The sequence below is a fragment of the Salarias fasciatus genome, chromosome 3, assembly GCF_902148845.1.
Source record: "Salarias fasciatus chromosome 3, fSalaFa1.1, whole genome shotgun sequence".
Taxonomy (NCBI): domain Eukaryota; kingdom Metazoa; phylum Chordata; class Actinopteri; order Blenniiformes; family Blenniidae; genus Salarias; species Salarias fasciatus.
Genome location: NC_043747.1, coordinates 21,520,961 through 21,547,862, shown reverse-complemented (window position 1 = coordinate 21,547,862; position 26,902 = coordinate 21,520,961). Strand labels below are relative to the sequence as shown.

The 26,902-nt window shown below is 44.0% G+C and overlaps 1 protein-coding gene across 1 annotated transcript; it reads left to right on the top strand.

Annotated features, from left to right (window-relative positions):
- Window positions 1-1,397: 1,397 nt before the first annotated feature.
- Window positions 1,398-17,500, top strand: LOC115385918 (protein mono-ADP-ribosyltransferase PARP14-like). The gene is made up of 14 exons (XM_030088012.1): window positions 1,398-1,623; window positions 1,725-1,849; window positions 2,036-3,172; window positions 3,325-3,510; window positions 3,918-4,142; window positions 4,222-4,270; window positions 4,362-4,508; window positions 7,877-7,939; window positions 8,078-8,239; window positions 8,310-8,492; window positions 14,352-14,963; window positions 15,153-15,289; window positions 16,556-16,736; window positions 16,839-17,500. The coding sequence occupies exons 1-14, from the start codon at window positions 1,452-1,454 to the stop codon at window positions 17,123-17,125; spliced, it is 3,666 nt and encodes a 1,221-aa protein (XP_029943872.1). The 5' UTR covers window positions 1,398-1,451; the 3' UTR covers window positions 17,126-17,500.
- The last annotated feature ends 9,402 nt before the right edge of the window (window positions 17,501-26,902 follow it).

Genomic DNA, 26,902 nt, shown 5'->3' with positions numbered 1-26,902 from the left:
TCCCCTGCCTGTATGAAACAGAGAGGTGGGCCAGGTAGCCGCAGTGAGTTGCTCTCGAGCAGCTCACGCGGCTACCTCTGTGACCGATCTCGTTTGGGTCTCGCGAGTTTTCGATGCCCTACGTAGGTCCTACGTATCAGTGACGCCGGGCCACATCTGGGCGGGGCGGCTCAAAAGTCTTAAAGGTCTGCCTCTGGCTTTCTCATGTCGAACGCACCTAGTATTTTTGATATTTTGTGTAACTTTGAATTAATTCAATTTGATGTGGAGCCCACAGAATGACTTTGTAAAGAATAAAAAACCCAGCTGGAGTTTAAAAATGTTGTTGATAATTCATGTAATGGATGTGAATGTTTTAGTGAATGTAGAGGACAGAAATACTTCGATCCGAGCTGAGAGATCAGTGGTGCTGGAGTGACAACGTCAAACTTTTGAAGTGTCCTGAGCATCAAAACTGGACTGTGACGGTAAATATGCATCAACATGCAGGAAAACTGCAAAATACCACAAACTGAAGACTTGATTTTGTGATATTTTGCTACATTTTGTATCATTAAAAATGTCAATGTCAAAATTTTACCTATTTTTTTATGTGGTTTGTAAATTCCAAAAAGTATGATTGTAAATTCAATGCAAAGCTTTTTATAATGCACTTCAGTCTCTTTGCACTGAAACAAAACAAACCAAAGCCACAACTGAAGGATATTTTTTCTGTATTTGAGATCAGAAAACACAACTCTAACAATGTGCTGTTGTAATTGTACTTTTAACAAAACTAAATGTGTATATTCATGATATTCAGGTAGAATTTCATAAGTTTTAGCCTATATTTATTGAAATGCTTGGTTACATTTCCTGTTTTGTCTTTATTGAAAATGGGCGAAGAAAATTAAAGGACCAAGCACAGATAATCATGATAGAAAATACAGAGCAACAAAAGTCCTCCAAGGGATGACATGCGTTCAGGCCTGTTACAATGTTTCATGAACAGTTTTTAGTCTCATTATGACATCTAGAGGCATTACGTGGTATTACTGCAGATTAATAAGTTCTTTCATTGATAGTTTTGGGATTTTCTTTTTAACTTTTTTTCTTTTTACAGAATTATCATTCTTTTAAACCTACAGCATGTTAAATACTGTGAAACTCCAAAATCTGCTTTGGCTCCACCAGAAATTGGTGAAATAATTGTTGCTGTTGTGCAAATTTCATTACATTATCGTCAAGTGTTTTTAGAGGACATTTCAATGTATCTGATTAGATTAAAAAGAGGAAAATACCACCTCAAAGGGAAATAAACAGCATTATGTAACTGTCTGTGTGTTCAGGTAATAAGAAGGAGGTGCCTTTTGAAAATGACAGTAGCAGGAAACAATCTCAGTTCAGTGGCAAACAGACGCTCATCAGCTGGGAAGGAGGTTTTTCATGAAAGATTTTTTTACCCGGGCAAAATGGAAGAATACAAACATTCACTGTTTTTTGTAGCAAGATACATGACTGACAAGGAAACGAAGAAGGTGAGAAGATACTTTCAGAAGAGAAGAGAGTCTGGAGGAGGTGAATGTGGAGTGATAAAGAAGGTTTCAGGAAACAGCTATGTAATTCGTTTCAAAGACAAAGAAGGTAAGCTCTCTGCACTGGCTTAAAAAGGTTCAGTATCAAATAATTTTTCACAATTTCAGTATCTTTGTGAAATCTGATTGCGGCATTTGTTGCCGTCACAGACCAGGAAAGGGTTTTGCAGAAAAAGTTTCACACCATCTCTCTTCCTGATGGAGAAGTTCAACTGACTGTGAGTCGGATCAACCCAACAGAAACTAGGAAACAACCAAAGACCAGTCAGACACAGGTGAGTTTCAGTGACTTACAATAATTGTTAGGTGTTTTACGGGAAACTGCTACATGAGCGCTTCACAATGTTGTCAGACCAGTTGTGTCAGATAATGCCTGTTAGCAATTTAAATATAGAAACAGTCCCAGTGCATCTACTTCCACAATAAATAATTACTATATCTGTTGGGTGTTTCTTCCTCAGACTTTCACAAAAACAAACACGAAAAGTCTCGAGAAAATTTACCATTTGGATGTTTTCCTCCTGCGCTACATGAGAGACAATCCCAAGGCTTTCACATATCTCCTAAAACAACTCTCTTCAATTGGTTGTGAGGTGGAGTTAAAGTGTGATGAAGAGAAGGCCGTGGTGAGGGGAGATGTGAATAAGGGCCCTGGAGGAGCTTTCGGAGGTGTTGCAGAGAAATGTGAGCAGCAGGTGGACCGGATCATCGCCTACATGTCCGAGAATTTGAGTGGCGCCATTTCCAAATATCAGGCTCGCTTCATTAGAAATCCCGTCTCCATAGAGATGAGGCCGGACCTGGTTCTGTCCAGCCTGTCCGCTGATGCTTTGGACGAGGTCCAGGCAGCGCTGGTGAAAGATCTGAATGTGTCCACCATCCAGCTGCAGGGAGCTGCAGCAGTTTCTCCTCATCTGGAGGAACTGAAAGACATCCTGAATCAAGCCCAGAGCAAAGCAAACCGTGACGAGCTCAGAGTGGACGTCAGCTTCATCCCGGGAATCAATGGAGTCAACAAAGTACAACTTGTGGGCTACAGTGAAAACGTGCTTCAGTTTAAAGACATTATTCAAGACTATCAGATGAACCAAGTCATGAGTCAGGATACAGTGAACCTGTCGAATCCTGAATTTGCTGACTGCTTTGATAAAATCTTAGACCTGACTGGTATCAAGTCACCCAACATAACTTTTAAAGTCTCTCATTTACCAAATCCTTGTGTGATCCTGTTTGGTCCCCATTGCAAAGTTCAAGAAGCCAAGCAGGCTTTACTTTCAGCTTTGGCTTCTCTGATGTCAGACACGTTGTTTCTGGAAGGCTCAGGAGCTCAGCGATACTATCAGACAACTGGTGAAGACAGCAAGGAGCTGGTAGAGCGCTCCTTCCAGGTTATTATCCGGGAACAGCAATGTGTGTCAACTTCAGATGTAAAAAGCAAACAAAGAAGCTCCAGCAGCCCCATGACTCGCCTCTCAAGACCTCCAGTTTCTAGAAACCACTCAAAATCTGTAGGTGGTACTCCTACCACTCACAATGTGAGTTCTCCACTCAACAAAGCCAACGTTGCCATCAAGCTTGGTTCTGTGGAAGATGAGCAGGTTTGACCATTTCCATTAATACTCATTAGCATGTCCTCAGGTAACACAAAAAACAGAACAATTTATTAGTTCATTCAAACATGTCACTGTCTGTCTCAATGGTCAATGTTCTGGTCGTCCCCATGGTCAACAAACAGCTGATTTCCACACAGATTGGTGAATGCCTTCTGAAGAAAGCTGGGAACGCACTGAAATCAAAGTTCAACTCTGTGGCGTTGAACTGCAACCTCGCTCCTGGAGACGTTCTGCAGGTTGACGGTCCTCCATCACTGGGCTGCTCAAAGATCTTCTTCATTGAGTGTTTACCTTGGGATGGAGTCAGAGGGACGAGTGTCCAGGTTAAGTAAGCGCGTTAATCGGACTGGACACTACAATACAGTTTTGGAGTTGATTATTCTATTGACCACCTGAACAATGAGTGTCTAGACATCAACCAAGTGATGCTCAAATCATAAAAATTTGGTATTGAAATACAAAAATTTTAAAGCCCACTGAAATATTTTGATTAAACGGTGAATAAAACCAAAATGGTTCTGCAGTTGAGAAGTAGTTTAAATCATTTGGTCTTCATAAATGAAAGAGGGAAATTTTGTGGAGGAGAAAAGCATGCTGTTATATTTCTTTCATGACCTTGTTTCACATTTTACGATAATTCATTTAATCTACATACCAGTACGGTATATCTTAACATTGCTTTATGCATAATCTTACAAAGAAAATGGTGTTTTGTTTTTGTGTTCTGCAGGCTCTTGGTAAAGGACTCAGACACTGCTTGGATCAATGTACTCAGCAGGGCTTGAGTTCATTAGCTTTTCCCATTATTGGGCCTGGAATACTGCTAAAATATCCTCCAAGCGAAGCCGTCCAAGTGCTCACTGATGCTGTTTGTGGGTTTGGAACATCTGCATCGTCCAGTTCGCTCTCCACCATCCACATCATCATCAAACCTAGTTATCCTGACTCAGACGAGGTGAATATATCAAACACAATGTCTGCATCACATGTGAGATGCACTGCTTGATGTTCAAGTGCTTCTGTTTCTTTCACAGCTCTACCGTGACCTCTACCAACACCTGAGCATGAGCCAAGGAGGGGAAGGTATCCCAGAAAAACCAGCTCAGTCGGCCGACATGACATGATTATCTGACCTGCTGATAAAAAAACTCTAATCTGACATCCTTCCCTCCAGAGATCTTCAGATCCCTCACCAGTGACCTGGATGAAATTACCATCAAGCTGGAAGGCGGAGTTAAACTACAAATGGTTTTTGGGGACATCACCGACGAGACGACAGATCTTGTGGTGAACACAACAGACTTCACAAATTTTGATCTCGGTAAGTGAATTTTGATCGAGAAACTGAAAGGAGCTTTATTTTGCTGGTGACTTTTCATTTTCACCTCCTAAATTCAACAGCAGAAGTCTTGTTTTGGCGGGAAAGTGTTGGCAATCGTTAATACAGGAGTGTGAAGTATTTGCCTTCAAAGCTCTAAAAAAATGTGTTCATTTTCTTTATTTTGTGAAGTTTGTCCCCATATTGTCATTCTAGTTCAGAAGGAATTCTTTTTTTTTTTTTTTATCCTATTTTATTTATAGCTTTTTCAGTTTTAGATACACACAAAACAACACACACACACACAGAACACAAATGAGATGCCAGTTCAACAAAACAAAAACGAAAAAAGCAATAGGAATTCTTGATATTTTACTTTGTGGCATTTTTTCTAATTAGGTGATATTTTGTCCTGTTTTATCCTGGGGCGGATCGAGGATTCCAGGAGATCAGGCGCTTAGCCCTGAGGGTGTAGATGCCAATTTATTTTTTCTGGCATTTTTTGTGCCACGCACACTAAACTATTTTTATTTTATTTATTTATTTATTTATTTTTTACATCAACTTACCACCAATTCAAAGCTGAGAAAGGCACGGAGAACTCTTAAAAATCAGACCCTGTAATGATGCAAATGTTATACCACCAGCAGCCTTGAAGTCATTTTTTTATACCTAATGTTCACTGAAAGAAAAAAAATATAAAATACAAAAGTTATTCAGACTGATCATAAACTAAATAAATAAAATACCTTATTTCCTCACTGCAGGCTACCTGCAAGCCTGGCTGGCACCTCTGCTGTCCTTTACTGCTCTGTTCTTCAATCCTGTCCTCAAATCCTGTCTTCAATCCTCCTGTCTCTTCTATCTTGCTTTCTTTGCACATTTTTTATGATTTCCTGTATATTTCCCCCTCACTCTTTCACTCCTTCCTCTCTTCTGTTACTCTTTAAATACAATATTTCAGAGCTGTTCTCATGTCTTGTCATGCCTTTTGTTGAATGTTAAATGTGGGTCATCTCCTGTCTTTTCCTCTTCACTCACACATGAACTAAAATAAATAAAAATATTTAGAAATAAAACCTATGAAACATACTGATATATTGAGTTTAAATGTTTGAAATGTTTCTTGACGAGATTAGAAAATTCTCCCTCTTCTTTAAATAAATGAACTGTTTTAAACTCCCTTGGATTAGCTGAAAAATACATCATTATTAACTGTTGATTGAACCACCCAAAAGTGTACATATTAGCTAAAATTAGCTTAAACATCTGCAGTAGTAATATACAGTATAATAATCCAAAAATATCCTATAAAATGGCAAAGCACTGACAGGGAGCACTTTTCTGCACAATGAATACTTTAATCATTTAGGTAGTAATACTTTAAAAACCCTTTATGAAATCTGAATGCAGTCTTATCCTGGAATGTCTTTCATTTTCAGCGCGGTTGTGTTGTTGTTGGTATTATCGGATAATACTGACAGCCAGCGAGCAAAATCAGTCAGAGTTTCACAAACCGGGAACATCAATCTGTGTAGCAGCTTCTGCTGCTGCTGCTGCTCCTGGTGGCGATGTCCGCTTTTTGAAAAAGCTTCTGATATCCATTACCTGAGTAGACTCTGGTTAGCAGTAGGGGTGTCAGATAGTCCACGATTCATTGGATGGGGCCTGATTCGAATGCCAATCACGCAGTCGAAGCATCGAAAAAATGTGGTTATTAAACGAGGACCATTCCATTACAGCTGTATGGGGGTGCTGAATGACTGATTTTACATAGAATTGCTTGTTTTTTTCCAAATAAACATGATATAAAGCCTATATGATAGACATGTTAGCCTATCAAATACACTGTGGAAAAATTTTACTTAACTTGTAGTTTTATTCAATATTCTATCTATTTACTGTTTGTGAATGAACCACCATGGTGAGTGGCACAATCCGATTTTGCACAGAGCTCCATCACAGAGCAGAGTCTTGGTGGTGATTTGGCTTAACTTTAAAAGGCTGAAAATGTTGGAAAAAAAAAAGAAAAACAGAACTTCAGACCAAGTCAAAGATGATCAAAAAAAAGTCAAATGCAAGTTGTGTCCTTTCATATCACTTCACAACAACATGGCTTTCCACCTTAAACGGGTAAGTAGCCAGATTATTGGGCTAATAAAAGACGGTTCAGTTACTCAATTCTCATTTTTAATGCTGACTTTTATTTCGTTTAATTGTAATATTTTAGGTTATTATTATATTATTATTTTTATTCATCTAAAAGGCTAATTCTATTTAATTTAATGTTTGTTTTTGCATGGATGTTGCGCTGCGAAACGTACCGACACATTGTTTAGCCACAAAATGTGAGCTTATCTGCAGAGATTATAGATATAAATAAATTACATGCTTTTGCCCGTTTGTTAGAAGAGGGTTTGGTTATGGTCATTTGAACTACTTCATTTGTTTGATGTTTAGAGTTACCGACACTTTGTTCCGGTCTGTGTTTCAGTGTGTAGGAAAAAAATAAGTGTTGTTTTACCTGCCTGCGCTGTTTTTTTTTTTTTTTTTTTTGTTCAATTTCAATTTTTTAATAATTATTAGTGCAATCAGGGCCGGCTGCAGGCATAGGCGCCCCGATGCCCCGTGACACCAAGATGATAGATTCGACTATCAGTCGACTATTGGCAGGATCGGATGAATCAGATTCGACTATGGAAATTCTTAGTCGGGGACACCTCTAGTTAGCAGTAGAATCAACAAGCAGTGACAAGCGCACATCTACGTGAACGCTTCTTCTTCTGGACAGGCGGCAGACTGCTGGCTGCTCTCCAGCGCATGCTGCTACTCTCTGGTGAATTCCAGTACTGCACATTATACTCAGACCAGCTCGGATCCGCGATCTGGGGCTCTTGACAAAACATCCGTGGCTTGAGCCCAAGTAGCCACCCCCTAGATCCGCCTATGGTTTTATCCTTGACAGATTCTACATTAACCAGTTTTTGTTTGGTTTGGATCCAAGTGTGTCTACTTCTACTATATTGATTTCATTTGCAGATGATTCAGTTGAGTATTTTTTACCTCTGGTTTGAACTGATGATGCATGCTGGGTAATTGTCGTGATGAGTAGAAAGGCCATGTGAATGCATGGATGTCAATGTAATTTTGTTAGCATGTACCAGATCCATTCCCGTCACTTGTTTAGAAGTTATTTTAAATGACTTCAGCGCCAATGAGCTAATTTTTATGAATATAAATATATCAATAATCACGAAACAAAATGTGAAATTGTGTGATTAGATAACAATGATGATGATTTATTTTGAACTATGGGAAATCAGAAGCATTGTTTTGCTTTATGTATTTACAATTTTTTTTTTATCCTACAGAAGGTGTGCGCAAACGTGTCTTAGCTGAAGCTGGACCAAAAGTGGAGGCAGAACTTAAAGCAGGTAAAAAAAAAAAAAAAAAAGAAAAAGAGAAAGGAAAAAAGAAAAAAGGGCTGTTGCTCCATTTTAATTGCATTATATTCAATAGCTTCTAACTAAAGTTGATTACATGTGGTTTTCTTATGACGACAATGAACCCAGGAAGCACGGTTCTAACCGAACCTGGACGGTTCCCCTGCAAAGCCATTTTACACGTGTGTGGAGAGAAGACTGCCGGCCACATTGAAGGGCTCACTCAACTGATCATCAAAAGCTGTGAAACAAACCACTACAAGTCTGTAGCAATCCCTGCACTCTGTACTGGTGGGTTCATATAAAATGGAAGATATACAGTTTCATAAATCACTTTTAACTGCTTTGGTTTGTTGTGCAGGAGTCGGCGGGATGCAGCCTGGACTCGTGGCAGGAGCAATCCTGCAAGGGATCAAGAATGCCACGACTTCCACCAACCTTCACACGCTGCGCGATATCCGCATCATCCTGTACAAGATGGATGTGTTCCTGGCATTTCAGGAGGAAGCCAAACAGATGTTTTCCACTGCTGTATACAGCACAGGTGATGTGTAGCTTGGGCTTCTCTGTGATTATTGAGAAAGCTCTGTTCCACTCAGAGGCGGCAAACTTGTTTTAGTTCAGGGGCCACATTCAGCCCAACTTCATCTTGACTGGGCAGCACTGATAAACAAGAGCCTTTAACTTTGAACCAAACAATTCTCAACATCAAACCTTTTTGACCCTCATGTTATCTTTGCGGTCAATCTGACCCCAATTCAATGTTTATCATTCAAAAAATAATATTTGACTGGTCTGCCAGTGTGTGACCTTCGTTTGACCGAACATTCCCACACCTGCAGGTGCAGTATTGATACTTTTGAGTTGATACATTCCATGGGGTGTGTGTGTCTGTCTTTCTGTGTGTTTGTGTGTGTATGTGATCTAACATTCCCACACCTGCATGTGAGCACTCACACCTGCCAAAGTAGAACTGATATTTCCTGCGCTGTGGAGGGTGGGTTTTCCCGCAAGGACGTTGGTTGTTCATGCAAAATAAGGGAGGAGCAAACATAAACTCTTGCTCCCTTTCCAAATAATTCATCAACGGGAAAATATTATGGTCCCCTTGTCCACCTGAACAGAAGGGTAGACTTACGGCAGCCGATGTTATAAAGATGGTTCCAGGCCCAACTAGATACGCTGTCAGTCGTGTTGATGACATCAAGTCTTCATTTGAGCTCTTTATGACACCACCAACTCAAAATATTGTTCTTGTGATGATGAGTTTTGAAGGGAAGGGTGTGTATGGAGACACCAGGGAAGGCCTCAATGTGGTAGACTTGTCAGCCAACGTTGGCCTGCTAGTTTTAGCAGGAGTTTACAAGTCTAAAGGTGAGGTCACAATTAATGAATCACTGTGGTTCATTCTGTGAGAATCATGAATGTGCATCCCAAGTTAGAAAATATTTGGATGACAGATTTTCAAGATAAATTATTTCTAATCCAAAAGTTTGGCCTGATGGTGGCGCTAGAGGAGGGGTCCAGGTTTCATTATCAGGTGGTTATTTTATGTATTCAACAAATAAACAATGTGCCTGACACACAAAAAAAAAAGTTCAACAATTTCCTGTAAATCATTTTCTAGATGCAAATATCCCTGGGGTAAAATTGACTCCATCAGTGAAATATCCCCCAAGAAACTTTTCCCTATAGCTGTTGCTTTTTGCATGTTTTTACAAAGTCATGGTTGTTAGGCGAATGCTCACTTGTTAGGAACGGTTTACAGTCAGGTCGGCACCACTCCAAGTCGGCCCCGGCCAACTCGGCACTGCCCCGGGATACAGTCAAGTCGGCATCAAGCCAAGTCGGCATCTCGCCAAGTCGGCCTCGCGGGGGGCGGCTCTCGAGTGGCCGAGTTGGTCGGTGCCGACTTGACTGTAAGCTGCTTACCAACTCGGCCAAAAGCCTCTTCTTTTTTTCTTCTTCTTTTTTTTAATCACGATGGTGGACAATGTACCTGGGAGCTTCATGTTTGACGTCTGAACTGAGTAGCTTAGCTACGAGCGCGCGGCGCTTCGCGGCTGTCTGGTCATGTGACCAGATCATGTGACCGGCATGTGATCCGCGAACGCCGCCTGATCAAACCAGTCGCCTGCATTATAATTTTGTTGTAATGTTCTCCACCCCTGAAGTTTGGTCAGCCTGTACAATTAATTTATTTTTACCCAATCAGTGTAAACCTAGGAAGACCGAAGCTGCATGACGAACTCGATCATACTTGCTGTATTGCATCCCAACCACAATATAATACCTGTATTGCATTATGCTTATGCGGATTTGTTCATTTCTGATTAACATTGTTAGTTTATCAGTCATTATTCTTTTCTTGAACAATCATTTTCATTTGCAAAAGCATGTATTTTGTTGTAAATGTTGTTTGCCCGCCATCTAGTGTGCGTCAACAGTAATAGCATTTGAGACTGGCGTTTAATCAGAGAGTGTGCTTTCTCATAAAACTGTCATGTTTTTCAAGAAACATGGCCAACCCTTAAACATTAATAAGCACCTGAGCCGTGCTCTGGCCTCTGCCCCTTTGTTTATGAGAAGATTATCGTCCAGAGACAAAGCATCTCATTCTCAGTGCACATGAACACATGCCTCAAGTTATTTCTGGATCAAAGGGCTCCTGAGTCTGTTTTTAAAGATTTTTGCTGTTGAGAAACTTCTCTCACTGGATACTGTGATGGAAGCTTGTAGGTCACTTCAGTCACATGGTGGTTTTGGCTGTTTTGTGTCATTTTGGTGTTGTTTGACTTTCCTGCAGCGACGAAGTAAAAAGCTGTTCTTTCTCCTAATGCGTATAATGACTACATCACGTTGTTTGTTCTGTATTCCACCAGAAGAAGTAAAAACAAACAAAAAAAAGAATTTAAAACCAATACACAACACAGATTTGACACACCACTGAACTATTTTATTTCACCAAAACACACACATGCAAGATTTGACACACTACTGAACTATTATGTCACCTATTATGTCATCCTTCAACGTCATTATTTGTTCTAATGCTCTGCATAAACACACTCCATGCAGACGGTGCCCAGACATCATTTTTGATCCAAGTGTCATTTACATAGGTCGAAAGTTCCACAAGGGCAGCATTTCTTCCAGCTTTTTCCACAAGTTTGGCAAATGCGGCCGGGATGTGTTCCTGTGGCAGGAAGGGGAGAGCCATCACTCGGCGACAAAAGGTGTAAACAGAATCACTCATCTGATATTGCTGCTGCAGGCCAAGCTCCTGCACCTTGCGCCATACGGACTGGGTCCAGTGGAAAGCACAGCCCATCAGCTTTACTGTAGGAAACACAACAGCCATTGCTCTCCACAGGGACATCTCAAAGTCCAGGACCATCTCTTGGACTGCAGGTTGTCCTGGTAGGCAGTTCAGCACAGCATGCAACACAGCATGATAGTCTTTTTTGCGTTTGCCTGACATAAGGCAGAATGCCAAGGGGACTTGCTTTGTATCACCATCCTGCTTTACAAAAGCATGAATGCTCCACAGTTGGGTGAACGGAGCTCTCACCACCTTGAAAGTCCCGTCCACGTACCATCTCTTAGCTGTAGCAAGAAGTCCCAGCATAGTATCAGTGGCAAGGATTAGATGTCTCCTTCCTGCCACTGTGACGTCCTTCTTCAAGAAGCCATCTGGAACATGCCCATAGTCAATGTTGAAAGTCAGGTCCTGGGGTTCCGGAGGGTGCATTTTCTGTCTCTTCCTGTTAGCCATGCGTGCCAAGTTGGCTGGCTTCGGCAGGGTAGGGCACGGGCCATCATCCAGTTCTTCTAATAGAACTTCCTCCACTAAAGCAGAGGCTGGCTTGAATAGGTCTTGCACAGCCTTCTGCTTCACATCAGCTGTCACCTGTGCTGCAGTCTTGAGTCCAGGCTCAGCTCCATGCACATGTGAATGTGTGCCTTCGATGAAAGTGTCTCCACGTTGCACGACAGTGGCTTTACACATCACACTCTTGTTCCTGATGCAGCAACGCCAGTAACTCACTGCACCCCGGGTGCGCTTGAAGGTGTACTGATAGCCACGGTTGTCCACCAGTTTTCTCTTTCCCCTTTGACTGGCGTTGTCTACTATGGAGTACTCCACTTCTTCCACCTCTTCTATGTCCTCCAGTACTGTTGGGACCACAGGATCCATGATGGATGACTCCTCAACAACGGCTGGGACTTGGAAGCGCGGCATTGGTTCCACATTGTTGTCTCCTTCCACACTCTGTTCACTGAGGTCCATTGCATTCTCATGGCAAATATTAGAGTGCATCTCGGGTGGCATTTTCTGCACAAACGAGTGTGGAGGGTGCACAAAGTTGGAGGTTTTTAAAAGGCACCCTGCAAGTTTTTGCCCTCTCCCTGCTACAGCGCACCTGAATCTCATATTGATGACGACCTCAGACTTGTGAGAAAGCCCAATCATTGCAATCAGCTGTGTTACAACTCGGAGAGATCTAAAACATGAAGGGTCACCGCTCCTGAGGACTGGAGTTTGACACGTGATTTAAATGTATACATGACGACCGTCATTTAGGTGAAATGAAATGTATACAATATTTTACCGGAGGGCTACGTTTATGAGCTTATAAATGCCAAGAAACCATATGAACAGCTTAACATGTACTACTGGTAATCGTTTGATATTACAGTGTCAAATGCTATTACTGTTGACGCACACTAGATGGCGGGCAAACAACATTTACAACAAAATACATGCTTTTGCAAATGAAAATGATTGTTCAAGAAAAGAATAATGACTGATAAACTAACAATGTTGATCAGAAATGAACAAATCCGCATAAGCATAATGCAATACAGGTATTATATTGTGGTTGGGATGCAATACAGCAAGTATGATCGAGTTCGTCATGCAGCTTCGGTCTTCCTAGGTTTACACTGATTGGGTAAAAATAAATTAATTGTACAGGCTGACCAAACTTCAGGGGTGGAGAACATTACAACAAAATTATAATGCAGGCGACTGGTTTGATCAGGCGGCGTTCGCGGATCACATGCCGGTCACATGATCTGGTCACATGACCAGACAGCCGCTGGCGCTGCACGCTCGTAGCTAAGCTACTCGTTTCAAACAGGACGTCAAACATGAAGCTCCAGGTCCATTCTCCACCTCTAACCTGTCAGTCACCATAATCACACAGTTTGTCCTCCAGTCCCCTGCCTGCTACGTGATGAGAAGCGGCGCTGCCGGCACAAAAAAAACTGTGCAAATCGTCGTGGCGCAGCCGGCATCGCTGCACTATGATTCCCAGAATGCCCTGGGACCGGTCACATGACCAGACAGCCGCGAAGCGCCGCGCGCTCGTAGCTAAGCTACTCAGTTCAGACGTCAAACATGAAGCTCCCAGGTACATTGTCCACCATCGTGATTAAAAAAAAGAAGAAGAAAAAAAGAAGAGGCTTTTGGCCGAGTTGGTAAGCAGCTTACAGTCAAGTCGGCACCGACCAACTCGGCCACTCGAGAGCCGCCCCCCGCGAGGCCGACTTGGCGAGATGCCGACTTGGCTTGATGCCGACTTGGCTTGATGCCGACTTGACTGTATCCCGGGGCGGTGCCGAGTTGGCCGGGGCCGACTTGGAGTGGTGCCGACCTGACTGTATCCCGTTAGGAACAAGGTAGCTGTCTTCCATAGCAGCTTCACCAATATCTCAGTTCAGGACTCCGTATTGTGTTGTGTCCACTACTCTTGATGGTGGGCCTTATGCTTGATTGCCCTGATTTAAAGCTAGGGTCGGCGATCTTGGAAAACTAGCATGTAGCACGAATGTAGCGTCTCCCCAATGCTCCGCCTAGCTCCCACCCCATTGGAGGAGCTCCCGTTGGGCCAGAACACACTGGACGCGGAAGCCCCTCGCACGGAGTTTGTGATCGCCTCCAATGTTATTAACCTTTCTGACTGCCCGCACACAACGCGCATAGGAGCGCAGCGCGCCCGCTCCGCTTCGTTCTATTTTTCACGTGAGCCACGAGCACTGAGAGCGCCTTGGCAACGCACGCAGGCACTGAACCAGGGCCAGTGCACGCCATTGAAATGTACGCGCAGGGGGCTGGTAGAACGGCGAAGGGATATCATTGGTTCCTTAAGAGCGGTCTGCGCCTTACGATTGGTCGGCGTTTTTACTGTCCTTTGGCAGCGACAGTTGTCAGTATTTTTACGCACCTTTTTCTGTCCATATAATGTATTGACTTCTCCCAGGGGGCAAGGAACATTTCACTCAGTATGACAAAAAGAGCTTTTGGACAACTTCGTTTACCCTAGCTTTAAATGATGATTCAGAAAAAAAAAATATTTTTTTCAATGACTCTATGATATTTTTTTTTTGCCAATATCAGGTGCCCTGCCTAAAACACAGCAACAAGACCACCGACTGTCAGCGAGCGCAGACCTCAGCATCCTCAGCAACACTCCTGCAAGTCAGAACTCTGCCTTTCTGTTCCTGGGTCTCAGCAGGAAGAGCGTTGATGACGCCATGGCAAAGCTGAAAGATCTGTATCAGAACCAGTGCTCCACTCACACCTTCAGAAAGGAGGAACTGGACAGCCTCATGCAGGACGACGTGACAGAGCTGATGCAGCTGATCAACACTCAGGGACTGTACATACAAAATGATCAGTCAGGCAACATATCTCTGAGCGGCCTAAAAGATGGCGTCACCCAGGCGGTGATGGCATTCAATGCAATTCTCCAGGGTAACCTCAGGAGAGAGACGAGAATCAAGGAGGAAGAGGAACTGTACACCCGTGTGGTTTGGTGCATCATGAGCCACAATGGTCTCTGGGAGAGACTTCCCAAAACTGCAAATTACAATTTGGAAAAACAAGACATTGCAAGGGGAATAGTGGATGCACAGGGAGCCACATGGATGGTAGATCTAAACAGCATGGAGGCCACAAGCCTCATGGTTGCAGAGCCCAGGAAGCTCAAACGACTGGAGAACCTGCCAGGTAAGAAGATAGATGTCAGGAGTCACAACAGTGAACCCTAGTGGACAGATTAAGCATAGCAGTTCCCTCTGTTGACAAATTTCAGGTCATGTGTTTTAACAAAAACATATCATTCACTCTTTGCAGTACCATCCTGTGAAGATTTTCAGTTTACCGTTCTATTTTGTTCCTGGTCTCAATGTCTTCCAGACTTCACCATGCCTCTGTACTGGGACAGCATGGCCCCGGGGGAGAAGGTGAAGGTGGTGGCAGTGCCACCTTCCTCTGCAGAGTACCAAGCTTTGAAGAGTGCCTTCAGAAAAACTGAGAGCAAGACTGTGATGAAGGTAGGTGGTTCCCAATGGAGACATCTATACGTTTTTGAAAAAAGGAAAAGATTTTAAATTCAGCAGCAAGTTGTGGAGTTCAGTGATTTGCAGGCTTGCAATATCAATTATTCATGTATATTTACTCAGTCACAGAGAAATATACTCAACCAAAAAAATCCAAAAATCACCCTGGATTAGTTTCATCTTTAAGGAGTCCGGGCATATACACCATTTGATAGATTTAAAAACAAAAACTATGTCAATTAAAAAGACTTGAGTCACAATAAGTGAATCAATGGCAGACGTTTTCCAAAAAGGGAGGAAGGCATCTCCTGGGGGGCTTCAAACTGTCTGAGCAGCGCAGTTTAGTGAAAAGAAGGAAAAAATATTACTTTACTTATCGGGGAGATTTACAATGAACGTCAAATGGCCTAAATGTAGGTGAATTCATTGAAGAGATACTTTACTATACCAAAGTGAAATAAGTGGTTAAAAAAGAGTTTTTCTTCAGTTTTTATAATCAGTAAAAATCAAGCTCAATCATCCACTTCTTCAGATGATCTCTTTTCAGCCTCTGTACTGACTCATAAAATCTAATATCAATAAACTGCTATTCATATTTTAATTTTGCTGCATAGTTGATCATAATCTCAATTGGCTCTCCTCTTTTACATTATATTCATCTCATAGAGGGCTGCTTGGTATTGTTGCCTCTTTTACAGTTTGATCTCAATGAGCCCGTTAACGGAAGTAAAACTGGATCAGTAACAGGAAAAGTTCAACCTGTTTATAGTCTGTGAAACAAAGGTGTGAAATTTACCTTCTGCCTTTATAATGTTTACCCACATCCTCAGCCTGATTTACATGACTTCAAATTTTTCAGGCTGCTTTGGAAACATGTTCAATAACAGCCACAGAAACGTTTTTAAATGCTTGAAGAAATATTCTTGGAACTAAAAGTGCAAAGATTACTGAAAGATTGTGTTTTTTCTCATCATTTATTGAAAAAAAAAAAAAAAAAAAGGAATTCCGCAGGCTTCTTCATATACAACTTTTCCAGTGAAAATGAATCGTGTCTGCATTTCCTTCTCATAAAAGCTTTGTCTTTCCACGACAGTTTACTGAATGACTGATCCAACGTGTGTTAAATCATACTGGAGGTCCCTCCTCTAAAGCAGCCTTGAATTTAATTGTAACAATACATAAGTTTCACAACGGCACAGATGGAGTTAGACTCCTCTATATAACGCTCAGTGACTCATGATCTTTTGTTTTTGTTGCTAGATTGAGCGTTTGCAGAACATCCATCTGCGTCGCGCCTACGAAGTCCAGAAGAAGCACATTTCAGAGAAGAACAAGCAGGAGGGGGGAGCGAGGGAAAAACTTCTGTATCACGGGACCACCAAGGACAGCTGCAACTCCATCACAGAGACCGGCTTTAATCATCGATTCTGTGGACAAAATGGTAAAGATCCCCATAGAATGCTCTGACGACTGCTACTTCTCCCCTTACCTCTCTGAAAATGTGGGCTCAGTATGTCTTATCTCCTGTTCATCTCATCCTCAGGAACTGCATATGGTGCTGGTGTTTACTTTGCCGTCAATGCATCTTACTCAGCGAATCCGCGCTACTCCAAGCCGGCTGCTGACAACTCTCAGGTCATGTTCGTGGCTCGAGTGCTGACCGGCATCTACACTCAGGGCAACAAGGACATGAACGTCCCTCCTCCTCGAGACAGCCAGCGGCCCCACCACCGCTTCGACAGCGTGGTGGATCAAACGGACAAACCCCAGATGTACATCGTGTTTCATGACAACCAGTCTTATCCAGACTATCTCATCACCTTCAAATGAGGGGGAAATAAAACAGCTGGTTTCTCTCTATAGAGCCACATTGTAACATATGTATAATCTCTCTGAGATCAGCAGGTGTGGGTGTTGCCATGGAGATCAGCTGCACTCAGCAGCCATGGCAGCGATTCAGCAGGTTTTCATCCAGTTTGTATGGTTGAAGAAATGTTGTTTCTCAAGAACTGAGGGTGAAATTTCTTTCTTTATTTTTTTATTTTCTGTGAGTGTGAGAAACCTTTCATGGAATTATCCTGAAATTTTCATGTCTGCAGGATCGTCCATAGAGCGGGAAACTGTTTGTAGAAGTGTGAACTTTTTGGTTTGAACAAATAAATCTTCCTCCAAAATGCATTGGAGCAGATGGGACAAAATTCTGTACTCGCCTCAAACAAATGCATCTCAAATGAGAAATGTCTTCGACTGACAAAAAATAAAGGCATTGTGATAATCACAGAGGCTGTAGCTACATTTTGAGTTTGTGAAGACTGACCCAGAAATGTGGCCGTGGGGACGAGAGTAAAGCAGTTTTTTTTTGTTTGTTTGTTTAAATTGAGAGCCTCTGGCACTGTAACTGCCACTCTCCAATACACACCCACTATAAACTCCAAAAACGGCTGAAATTCTTAGCAAAATTTAAAGCTCACAGTTGGAATTTGGTAGAATATAATAAAAACATGTTTTCACATCTGGATAGAGGGCAAAAGTGACAATGTTTTAAAAGTTTAGTGACATCTCTATGTGAAAATATGGCGGGGCACAATGGACTTGATTGGGGAGGATTTATTTCTTTTTTGTTTATGGGCGACTCTCGTCCCTTTAAACATCAATTTTCCTACAGGAATAACGGTATAATATTGTGGAGGAAATAATGTCAATGGAAAAAATGACGATTTACTTGAGGACCAAAGCAGAGAGCCATGTGCAAAGATGGGAAAAGTCATATATATGCAACAGAAAGTAATGCCCCCCACAATCTCTCTCTCTCTCTCTCTCTCTCTCTCTCTCTCTCTCTCTCTCTCACACACACACACACACAAACACACACACACACACACACACACACACCTCGTTTTTGTTTGTGTTGGTTTTGTTGTACACATAAAATGAAAAATAGTTAAATTTTTATGAACATTTTTTAGTCTTAGCAGACATCTAGAGGCACTATGTGGTATTACTGCAGGTTCTGTTATACGCCATTATTCTTGGGCAAAATCAAAAATTGGAAAAATAATTTTTCCTATGGTGCAACATAAATTAAATTACTAACATGCGTTTTCTCCTCAATATTTAAGTCTGAGTACATTTCAATGTACCTGATTGGATAAGTGGTGGAATATCCCACCTCAACAGTGGAAGTACTTGATGTCAGGCCCATTTCTCCTCACTCTGAGTAAATTCCGTGCTTGTGATCAAGTATGGATCAACATAGTCAATCCTCTTGCACTTTTCGCGACACAGAATCCTGTTTTTGTTTGCTCAAAAGTCCTCAGTAATCCGCCATTGCCTCGATGTGTTTACAACTCTGTATTCTCTCCAACATGGAGCCTAGAACTGTTGCTCAGCAGCCGACGTCAATGGGAACACCCTATTGGCATATCTTCCAAGGAAGTGAAACTTAAACGGGTTATTCAGTGCAGAGGCAAACAGACACTCAACCTGGGAAGAAATTTTTCCTTGATAGTATTTAAACCCAGGTAAAATAGAAATCTACAATTGTTCATTGATTTTTGAGGAGAGAGACTTGGCTGACAACAGGGGCGGATCTAGGGCTGGGCGGTATGGCAAAAAATTCATATCACAGTTTTTTTTAAAAATCATATCAGTTTCACGGTATTCAACTGTTTTTTTTTTATGCAAGAGTGTTGTTACACACGGTCTTCTAATAAGAAAATAATTACTGCAGTTGATTGGCTTTAAAGGTGCATTAAGGAGTTTGCACGTTTTATGTGAAACAGCGCCCCTTGCAGGCCTTGGGCGTAATGCAGCTTAGTGAAACACTCGTGCCTGTGGCTTGGGTGCACGGAAGAGGGGAACTCCTTCCTCGCTCTTTTAGTAGCGCTCGAGTAAAATTTAAGTTTCTTTTACCTGGTGGAGTCTGTGCTGGAGCTGTGGCAGTGCTCTAAGCCAGTCTTTTCTTACTTTCTGTTGAAGATCCTGCTCAGTTGTTGCTCACTAAGCATCTGGCGAAGTAATGGCAGACAAAACGAAACCTAACTAAAGCAGGCCAGCCGGAGTGCGCATTACGTCATTCCTCTCAAATTCTCCCCCAAAAAATTGTGGTGCCGAAACTTTCAAGTGACAATTTAGCGCTTTTAGAGGTATTTGCAATGAATATGTCAGGGCACATTGTACACATCATTGAAAATTTGTAACATATTTATGGTGGAAAATAAGTATTTTTAAAGTTGAGAAACTCCTTAATGCACCTTTAAATAGCCCATTTTACTGTCAAAAGGACTGTGCTATGTTTATTTTTTTTTTTATGTCCAGATTGCATGATTCCGATCATTATCTCCATGTTGATGCATATTTACCTTCACAGTCCAGTTTTGATGTCAGGACACTTCGATAGTTTGCTTGTTTTCACTCCAGCGCCACTGATCTCTCAGCTCGGATCGAAGTGTTTCTGTCCTCTACATTTACTAAAACATTCACATCCATTGCACATGAATTATCAACAACATAACTCCAAATGAGGTTTTATACTTTACAAAGTCATTCTGTAAGCTCCACATCAAATTGCATTAATTAATTCAAAGTTACTCGGGGTGGTGAAAAAAATCGATTATTGATTAATCGCGAATATATTATGGACGAGTACGAATCAAATATTAAATTTTCAAAAATCGATTCATTTCCCATTATTTTATTTTGTAAAAATTAGATCGCGCGTACAGCGCGGACCGAGTTCCCCAGGTGCGTGCGGCGGCAAGAGCGAGGGAGCGGTGAAATGGAGGAGAAAGCAGCCACTAGCAAGCAAGCTGAACCTCTCCACACAGGCGCAAATATGTGCGAGTTTATCCAAGCTGTGGCAGACGAATGAGGGACGGAGACACATGACCTCGTTCTCGTCACAGACAATGTCTCAAATATTAGGTGCGTTCGACATGAGAAAGCCAGAGGCAGACTTTTGAGACTTTTGAGCCGCCCCGCCTAGATTTGGCCCGGCGTCACTGACACGTAGGACCTACGTGGGGCATCGAAAACTCGCGAGACCCAAACGAGATCAGTCACAGAGGTAGCCGCGGTGAGCGGCTACCTGGCCCACCCCTCTGGTTCATACAGGCATGGGATTGGACCCGAGCCCACTCGTCATCAGTTTGATGACAACATGCTTTATTTGCATAAATAAACACCCAGTCCCGGTTCCAGCCCAGTGTAGAGGGGGGTGGGGGGTGGGGGTGGGGGTGGGGGGTGGGCGGGGGGCGGGCATAGGTGCCGAAAAAGTAACGCAGCAGCACAAAAACGGAATCCACAGATAGAGGCGCTGTTCTACCATGTCCAACAACGTATGATCATTAACTACACTGCTAAAAAGCAAAAATAGTAAAAAAACAAAAACAAAAACAAATGATAAAATAAGCAGCTCTCACCTTTAGCAGAGCTGGAGTCTCCTCTTTTTTGACTTTTGAATAGCACAACACTTCATATTGATCTGAGCAAACCAGCAGAGTTTGCTGTTGTTTTTTAAGGACATAATAGACTGAAAACTTAATGTTTTTAATGAAATACTATATTTTGACTGAGGGGGCGAGGCAGTCTGCCCGGGTCCACACTTGCAGCAGCACACACGTGTCACATGTAACTTAAAATTATTTTGTTTTTTTTAAATTTTTTTTATTTCAGTTAACTGAATATGAATTAACACAATGTGACACACGAAACAAATTATGAATGTTTTTGTTGTTAATAAGAAAAAAAAATTACCCCTCTGACAGCGGGGGGAGGGGGGGGGGGGGCTGTGAACACCCCCCACTGTGGGAGTCATGAGAAACACAAACATGGGAGAACATAGGGTTGTCCGAGTTGGAGGCTGACTTATAACTCCGCCCCACGGCTGCGCTGTCTGCTTCGTCTAGCTCCGTCTGCCTCTGGCTTTGCCATCGTGAACGCACCTATTAACCTGGCTGCAGGGCTTGGCAACTTTCTACATATCCGATGTTATGCTCACACCCTAAACCTCGCATGCCAACGAGCCAGAGTCCTGCACGGGTCCAATTTTCAAGACCCGCCCCGGGGACGTACAAAACCCGCAACCGAACCGCAAACCCGCGCATCTCAGCCCGATGAGTACGGCGACCCGATCCGACCCGTTGAAACACGACCCGTATGGAGATAATTTTGTGTCTTTATTATTCAATCAATCAAAAAAGGTTTTGCAAACAAAAAAGAGAGTTGAGACCAAAAAACATAAAGTTGCAATCAAAAAATAAAAGTTCAATCAAATAGAATAAATCTGAGAACTAAATTATTTAAGTGGCAACCCCACCAAATTTTTTTGACATCAAAACAGAAAAAAACTTTGGTTTTGAATTGTGAAGTTTTGCTTGCAAGCTCAAAAGTTTTGGTTTTGAATTAAAAAGTTTTGGTTGCAAATTCAAAAGTTTTGGTTACGAATCCAAAAGTTTTGGTTGCGAATCCAAAAGTTTTGCTTGCGAATCTGACTGAACCCAATGGGCGGGGCCAACACTAGTGGAAGAGAGAAGAGCTCCTATTGGTCGCTTTGACCTCGCTCCTCCACCGCCTGTCTCCGCGCTGTTGCTGCTGCTTCCGCATTCGGTAAAGGCCAGTAGACATTGCAGGCTTTTTTCAATCTTCCCCGATTCAGAGACCACACACTAGAAGACAACAGAGGACAGATCGCACCAGATCTTCCTCTCCTGATCTTCTAGCGTGCGGTGTCCTGTGGAACACACTAGAAGATTCTTCATTAGAGAATCGGCTCCTCGCTCTTCAAAATCTCGCGGAGTCAAACTTGATTTTGAGCGTTTTCCCTTCAGTCCTGTGTTTACATTCATCTCCACTATTATTAATAAGCGGAGAGCTTATTCCCTCACGTCATATCGGCTCCGTTCTTTCAGAGCACCCCCCCCCCCCCCCCGTGCGCGCGCAGCACGGAGTGTTTACTGTCAGAAAGTTTAAATGTTCTAGTATAGACGAGGGGAACATACGTAGTTTGACATCATTTTCTTATCATTTACCCCTTATTTGATAATAATTTAGCTCATTCTTGTGTGTTTATTTCTTTTTTTTACGTTTCACTCCAGAGAGAAACAGCATAGAAATAAGTTATCGCAATCTGTGACGGACAAGCTACTTTTTAAAAAAATCATCATTTTTTGTCCCCAGATTTAATGGTTTAGACCAGAATTAAAATGCATTGATTAGGAAAAAGTTTCATTATACGTCCAAGTCCTCAGAAAGTTATTTTTGCAATTCTTTCGTGATGGTTAATAATGGAGATGAACTGAAACATTGGGATTATTGCAGGACTGGCGAGATGCAGATGAGTGAACCAGATCTGGGTTTGGGTCTGAATGAAATACAGTTCATCCAGGAGCGATACAGTTATTGAGGAATAACCTCTCGTTTTCTGCACTACTGAGCTTTTCTGTTTCACTGTCATATAGTGAATATATTTCAAAGACATATATTCATGTCTCCAGCTCTGACAGCTGAGAGGGGATTTTTTTTCAACACCTCAGTAAAACGTAAATCGTTGGGGGGGAAGGAGCCCGAGCTTGTAAGGGAGGTTGAGAGATACCGGCTAGATATAGTCGGGCTCACCTCCACACATAGCCTGGGCTCTGGAACCCAACCTCTCGAGAAGGGCTGGACTCTCCACTTCTCTGGCGTTGCCCGCGGTGAGAGGCGGCGGGCTGGTGTGGGTTTGCTTATAGCCCCGCAGCTCAGCCGCCATGTGTTGGAGTTCACCCCAGTGAACGAGAGGGTCGCATCCCTGCGCCTTCGGGTCGGGGATAGGTGCCTCACTGTTGTTTCAGCTTATGGGCCGAACAGCAGTGCAGAGTACCCGGCCTTCTTGGAGTCCCTGGGAGGGGTGCTGGACAGTGCTCCGACTGGAGACTCCATTGTTCTACTGGGGGACTTCAATGCCCACGTGGGCAGCGACAGTGAGACCTGGAAGGGGGTGATTGGATCGCATGGCCTCTCTGATCTGAACCCGAGTGGTGTTCTGTTATTGGACTTCTGTGCTAGTCACAGTTTGTCCATAACGAACACCATGTTCGAGCACAGGGGTGTCCATAAGTGCACTTGGCACCAGGACACCCTCGGGCGGAGGTCGATGATCGACTTTGTTGTCGTGTCATCTGACCTTCGGCCGCGTGTTTTGGACACTCGGGCGAAGAGAGGAGCAGAGCTGTCGACCGATCACCACCTGGTGGTGAGTTGGATTCGCTGGCGGAGGAGAAAACCGGACAGACTTGGCAGACCCAAACGTATTGTGAGGGTCTGTTGGGAACGTCTGGTGGAACCCTCTGTCAGCAGGGTTTTCAACTCCCACCTCCGGGAGAGCTTCTCTCATGTCCCGAGGGAGGTTGGAGACATTGAGTCCGAGTGGACCATGTTCTCCACCTCCATTGTCGAAGCAGCTGCTCGGAGCTGTGGTCGTAAGGTCTCCGGTGCCTGTCGTGGCGGCAACCCCCGAACCCGGTGGTGGACACCGGAAGTAAGGGCTGCCGTCAAGCTGAAGAAGGAGTCCTATCGAGGCTTGCTGGCTCATGGGACTCCCGAAGCAGCTGACGGGTACCGGCAGGCCAAGCGAACTGCAGCCCGAGCAGTTGTGGAGGCAAAAACTCGGGTCTGGGAGGAGTTCGGGGAGGCCATGGAGGAGGACTATCGGTCAGCCTCGAAGAAATTCTGGCAAACCGTCCGGCGCCTCAGGAGGGGAAAGCAGGTCTCCGCCAACACTGTTTACAGTGAAGGTGGGGAGTTGCTGACCTCAACTGGGGATATCACAGGACGGTGGAAGGAATACTTCGAGGACCTCCTCAATCCCGTCGCCACGTCTTCCGTGGAGGAAGCAGAGGCTGAGGTCTCAGAGGTGGACTCGTCCATCACCCAAGCTGAAGTCACCGAGGTGGTTGGTAAGCTCCTCGGTGGCAAGGCACCGGGGGTGGATGAGATTCGCCCTGAGTACCTCAAGTCTCTGGATGTGCAGGGACTGTCTTGGTTGACACGTCTCTGCAACATCGCGTGGCGGTCGGGGACGGTGCCTCTGGATTGGCAGACCGGGGTGGTGGTCCCCCTGTTTAAAAAGGGGGACCGGAGGGTGTGCTCCAACTATAGGGGGATCACACTCCTCAGCCTCCCCGGGAAAGTCTATTCCAGGGTACTGGAGAGGAGGATCCGACCGATAGTCGAACCTCGGATTCAGGAGGAACAATGCGGTTTTCGTCCTGGTCGTGGAACAGTGGACCAGCTCTATACCCTCCATAGGGTGCTCGAGGGTTCGTGGGAGTTTGCCCAACCAGTCCACATGTGTTTTGTGGATTTGGAGAAGGCATTCGACCGCGTCCCTCGTGGTGTCTTGTGGGGGGTGCTCCGGGAATACGGAGTCCGGGGCCCCTTGTTAAGGGCCGTCCGGTCTTTGTATGACCGGAGTAGGAGTCTGGTCCGCATTGCCGGCAGTAAGTCGGACCTGTTCCCGGTGCATGTTGGACTCCGGCAGGGCTGCCCTTTGTCACCGGTTTTGTTCATCATTTTTATGGACAGAATTTCTAGGTGCAGCCAGGGGTCGGAGGGGGTCCGGTTCGGGGACCACAGGATTTCATCTCTGCTTTTTGCAGATGATGTTGTCCTGTTGGCTTCATCGAACCAGGACCTACAGCATGCACTGGGGCGGTTCGCAGCCGAGTGTGAAGCGACAGGAATGAGGATCAGCACCTCCAAATCCGAGGCCATGGTCCTCGACCGGAACAAGGTGGCTTGCCCTCTCCAGGTAGGTGGAGAGACCCTAGCCCAGGTGGAGGAGTTTAAGTATCTTGGGGTCTTGTTCACGAGTGGGGGACGGATGGAGCGTGAGATTGACAGGCGGATCGGTGCAGCGTCTGCAGTGATGCAGTCGTTGTATCGGTCCGTTGTGGTGAAGAGGGAGCTGAGCCGAAAGGCGAAGCTCTCGATTTACCGGTCAATCTACGTTCCCACCCTCACCTATGGTCATGAACTTTGGGTCATGACCGAAAGGACAAGATCCCGGATACAAGCGGCCGAAATGAGCTTCCTCCGTAGGGTGGCTGGGCGCTCCCTTAGAGATAGGGTGAGGAGCTCAGTCACCAGGGAGGAGCTCAGAGTAGAGCCGCTTCTCCTCCACATCGAGAGGGGCCAGCTGAGGTGGCTCGGGCATCTGTTCAGGATGCCTCCTGGACGCCTCCCTGGGGAGGTTTTCCGGGCATGTCCCACCGGGAGGAGACCCCGGGGAAGACCCAGGACACGCTGGAGAGACTATGTCTCTCGGCTGGCCTGGGAACGCCTTGGGATCCTCCCGGAAGAGCTGGAGGAAGTGTCTGGGGACAGGGAAGTCTGGGCATCCCTGCTGAGACTGCTGCCCCCGCGACCCGGCCCCGGATAAGCGGCTGAAGATGGATGGATGGATGGATGGACCTCAGTAAAACGGAACTGTTCGGCCGATCAGGGAGCTTTATTCTGAGGGTGTGGGACAGGTCGGCTCTGAGCTGATCGTCTAGCAGGGCACCGCACACCACAGGATTTGCGATCGGAAATATTAAACATGTTCATTATCTTCGATCTCGGCTTCCAATGCCTCCCGAGCGGCTCCGATTGGAAAAAAAAAAAAAAAAAAACCTCTCGGAACACACCGCACACTACAGGAAGATCGGACCCGAACTCATTTACATACTCCTGACAATCAGACCTTTGGCATCATTCGGGAGGAGAAAACCGGGACAAAATTCGGCCCATGGTTCGGGCATGGATAACTGCCAATAATCCTCTAATGTCTACTGGCCTTTACCAATGCGGAAGCAGCAGCAACAGCGCGGAGACAGGCGGTGGAGGAGCGAGGTCAAAGCGACCAATAGGAGCTCTTCTCTCTTCCACTAGTGTTGGCCCCGCCCATTGGGTTCAGTCAGATTCGCAAGCAAAACTTTTGGATTCGCAACCAAAACTTTTGGATTCGTAACCAAAACTTTTGAATTTGCAACCAAAACTTTTTAATTCAAAACCAAAACTTTTGAGCTTGCAAGCAAAACTTCACAATTCAAAACCAAAGTTTTTTTCTGTTTTGATGTCAAAAAAATTTGGTGGGGTTGCCACTTAAATAATTTAGTTCTCAGATTTATTCTATTTGATTGAACTTTTATTTTTTGATTGCAACTTTATGTTTTTTGGTCTCAACTCTCTTTTTTGTTTGCAAAACCTTTTTTGATTGATTGAATAATAAAGACACAAAATTATCTCCATAGACCCGCAGCCCGACCCATAAGCCGTATTTAAAGTAATCATTTTGGGTCACAGTGTCTGCATGCATACAGCACATCGCCACAGTTCAGCTGCCAGTGACTAAACAACGCACCTGAATGAAGCAGCTCTTCCAATAAAAGCCTGACTTCAGTCCTGAATCATCAGCCCTGCTGTTCTTCTCCCATAAAACTGGAAAAACACTCGTTTGTTATGTTTAATGCTTTTAAACTTTCTGTCCAGACTTGAGAGGCGTTCAGCAGCGAAGAGCCGTGACATATTTAGAATCCATCGAGGATAAAAGTAATCCATCAGGGAAACACTGTGTAATGTTTGAACACT